This window comes from Quercus suber, unplaced genomic scaffold, assembly GCF_002906115.3.
Source record: "Quercus suber isolate HL8 unplaced genomic scaffold, Cork oak 2.0 scaffold_35, whole genome shotgun sequence".
NCBI lineage: Eukaryota > Viridiplantae > Streptophyta > Magnoliopsida > Fagales > Fagaceae > Quercus > Quercus suber.
In genome coordinates this window covers 1366648-1370564 of record NW_027069500.1, presented here as the reverse complement: position 1 = coordinate 1370564, position 3917 = coordinate 1366648, and the positions used below count along the sequence as shown (strand labels likewise).

General features: G+C 39.1%; 1 protein-coding gene across 1 annotated transcript in view; it reads right to left on the bottom strand.

Annotated features, from left to right (window-relative positions):
* Window positions 1-868, bottom strand: part of LOC111996750 (F-box/kelch-repeat protein At3g06240-like) — a 13721-nt gene extending 12853 nt beyond the window's left edge. Inside the window, exon 1 of the mRNA XM_065770755.1 lies at window positions 670-868. Coding sequence (XP_065626827.1) covers window positions 670-868 — 199 coding nt within the window. The remainder of the gene's footprint in view (window positions 1-669) is intronic.
* Window positions 869-3917: the final 3049 nt, after the last annotated feature.

Genomic DNA, 3917 nt, shown 5'->3' with positions numbered 1-3917 from the left:
ACATTAGTATTCTCATTTCAGTATTATTAGCAGGAGGAACAAAAACAGTATTGCTAGTAGAAGCAGTATTTGAGAAAGAAATACCATACCCCAAACCAGTTCGATCCGAAGCAGATTTCTGATTGCTAAGCATCTCATCAAGCTTTGCACTTGAAGTCCTCTCTAATTGAGCTCTGACTTAAACTAGCTCTGCTTCAAGCTTCTTGGTCTTCTCAGCCAAAAAGGTGTTTTCAAATCTCAGTGCTCCAATAGTTTGATTCGCCTCATCAAACTTTGTGGACAACTCTTCACGATCAAGTTCCACATCACTGAGCTTCTTGGTGGCCAGCCTGTATAATTTCTCATGCTTTTCAGAGAGCTTATAAAGCTTCTCATAGGCTGAATGGATATCATCTTGATCATCCATCTTCTCAAATTTTGATTCTACCAGTTCTTCTTCTTCATCCACTTCTTCAACGATCCCTTCAATAGGATTGACTGTGGCGGTGAAGGCATTTAAGATTCCGTCATCCTCATTGTCGGAATCATCTTCAGGCTTAGTGTCACTTAGAGTTGCAGCAAGTGCCTTGCTCTTCCCAATGCTCTTAAGATATGTAGGACACTCATTTTTCATGTCTCCGAACCCATGACATCCAAAGCATTTTGGTCCTGCAGGAACAGTGTACTGACTTCCATCCTTAGCATCCTTCTTCCCTTTGTCCTGGCTTTTAGACTGTGAAGAACTGAACTGCCTCAGGTCCTTATCGAAGCTCCTTCCATTTGCATTCTTCATAAACTTCTTGAACTGCCGAGTAATGTAGGACTTCATCTTAGAATCTTCATCATCGGAAGACTCATCTGTATCACTGTTCTTTGTCTTCAAGGCCATGCTTTTACCTTTATTTATCTTGCCCATCCTAGATAATCCTATCTCATAGGTTTGCAAGTTTCCTACCAGCTCAGTCAAAGGAATCTTGTCAATGTCCTTTGATTCTTCTATGGCCGTAATCTTGGCATGGAATCTCTCAGGTAGAGATCTGAGCACATTCCTTACAATCTTGGGTTCTGGGATGGTTTCCCCAAGATTGAAGGCCAAGTTCACTATGTCCTTAAGCTTGGCATAGAACTCATCAAATGATTCATCCTCCTCCATCTTAATTTCTTCAAAGCTTGTAGTGAGCCTCTGAAACTTTGAGTCTTTGACAGCCTTTGTGCCCTCATAAGTAGTCTGGAGGATGATCCAAGCCTCCTTAGCAGTTTCAGTTGAGGAAATCTTTTTGAACTCCTCATTTGTGACTGCGCTAAATAGGGCATTTAACGCTCTGCTGTTGAAGTTAGCCGCCTTGATCTTAGCATCATCCCAGTCGGCCGGATCTTCTGTTGGCTTAGTCCAGCCAATCTCTACAGCTTGCCACACCTTTTCATCTAAAGACTGCAAGAAAGCTCTCATGCGTACTTTCCAGTATGCATAGTTAGTGCCATCAAATAAAGGAGGTATAATTAGAGATTGTCCTCTATCCATGACAAATAGGGGTCAATGGATCAAACACAGCAAAGATTAAAACCTAATCAGAGTGTGCCTGCTCTGATACCACTTGATAGGTCACAATATGAATAACCCCTTGTGATTAACCCTAATTAATTAATTTAGTCAAGTAATTAATTAATCAATTAATCATGCAATTTTATGGAAGCACAAGCAAATCACCAATCAACTAAGTATGCAGCGGAAAATAAATAATACGGTGATTTGTTTACGAATGGGGAAAACCCTAACGGCAAAAACCCCACCGGGTGATTTTCAGGTCACCACTCCCGAAACTCCACTATTATCAAATCAAGCGGTTACAAGTAAAGGAATCCCAAGTACCTTACCAACCTACAGTTGAACCCTTACCCCAATACCTAATTGGACTTGATCTGTAGTGACAGTCTCCACCTTTGATGCACGGCTCCCAAATACGTGACTAACCAATGCGCGGATCCAAGTACGCAACTTCAGAACACCAACTGATGAAGAATGGTTGGCTGCAAAGTTCTTCAGATCATCCTTTCTGATGAATAGTAGGAAGATGCTTGGTTACAAAACCCTATGGTGCAAATACACAGCAACTTCTTGATGGAAGATGAACTAGGTCAAGAACTTTGTCTGTTGATCACAATTTGCTTAAACAGAGATTGCTCAATGATAATGCAACTTGTGTCACCCAAAACGGCTCTTAAAATAATCCTTTTATATGTTTAGGGTTAGAAGAAAAGAATGCCCAAAAACATATTCACGAATCCCAAGAAAATCAGATTGGAAATCTGACTTTTTAAATCTCGACAGATAGCAGGTGTCGAGGTAGCTATCGAGAGGTGTCGAGATTTAAAAATTCTGCACTTCAACTTGCTTTCTCTTGGACAGACTTGATGACTTCAACACTTGACCTTGAAACATTGTTTTTTGAAGTATTAAAAACACCTAGAACTACCCAATTACAAGCAAAGTGCGTTTTGTCAAAGGATTAGCCAATTTACATAACTAAGTAACATATGTTCTTAAACAAGTTAAAACATATATGTCATAACACAAATAGAACCCAAGTCATGCCTAAATTCCTCGGACCAGATGCTTGGAGGAAATTAACACTATAACATTTTTACAAGTGTTAAAACAGAACCCAAGTCATGCCTGAAGTCCTCGGACCAGATGCTTGGGGGAAATTAACATTATGACATTTTTATAAGTATTAAAACAGAACCTTAGTCAGGCCTGAAGTCTTCGGACCAGATGTTAAGGGGAAGTTAAAACACTATGACATCTTTATAAGTGTTCAAATAGAACCCAAGTCGTGCCTGAAATCCTCGGACCAGATGCTTGGGGGAAAATAACACTGAAATTTTCATAAGTGTTAAAATAGAACCTTAGTCAAGCCTGAAGTCCTTGGACTAGATGCTAAGGGGAAGTTAAAACACTATGACATTTTTATAAGTATTCAAATAGAATCATAGTCATGCTTGGAGTCCTCAGACCAGATGTTATGGGGAAATTAACACAAATTAATATTTTTATAAAGTGTTAAAATAGAACCTTAGTCAGGCCTGAAATCCTTGGACCAGATGCTGAGGGGAAGTTAAAACACTGTGACATCTTTTGTAACTGCTTAAACTAAACCTAAGCTATGTACAGCTCCTCGGACCATGTGCCTTGGATGATTTAACGTTTTCTATTTGTTTTTGCTAGGTATTAAAATGAGTCCCAGATTATATCCATCTCCTTGGATCACTTGCTTTGGGTTCATTATTCTTCATTGGTTGCATAGTTTGCAGTATAAGCACACGGTCATTTTCCTTATATTTTTGCATAGTTAATTTATCTAAGTTAGTAGCAATGCATCACTGTTGGCGTTGATAGAGTTAGGGTGACAATGTTTCATTACTATCAACAACATCAGTTTAAAGTCCTATTGGAGGGAAAAATAATGTTAGGTTCTAAGGTCTTAGGATTTTATGTATTTAGAACTCTAATTTGTAATGTTGGCAAACCATGATCAAAACATTGTATGGTGTCTTCTTTAGACTTGCTCAAAGTTGGTTTAATATTGTAAAGTTGGAATCGAGTGGCTGCAGAAGTACTTGGGACTCTCGGCCTGGCTCGATCGATCGAAGAATAGACTCGATCGATCGAAAATCGCACAGGTTGAATTTTCTGCAGAATTTCCAACTCAGCCCTACTTCATTAAACGTTTAGGGTTTTATGTTTTTACCCTAGGTATATAAATAAACCCTAGCCACGTTTTGGAGGTTGCCCATATTGTATTGTTGCTCATACATTGCTGTTTTGTGTGAATCTCGTGTGAGATCTTTGAGGAGCTTCCTTTTACACAAAACTTAGGGTTTTCATGGTGGAGATTATTTCAACATCTTGAAGATCATTATTGTTGCAACCATTGGAG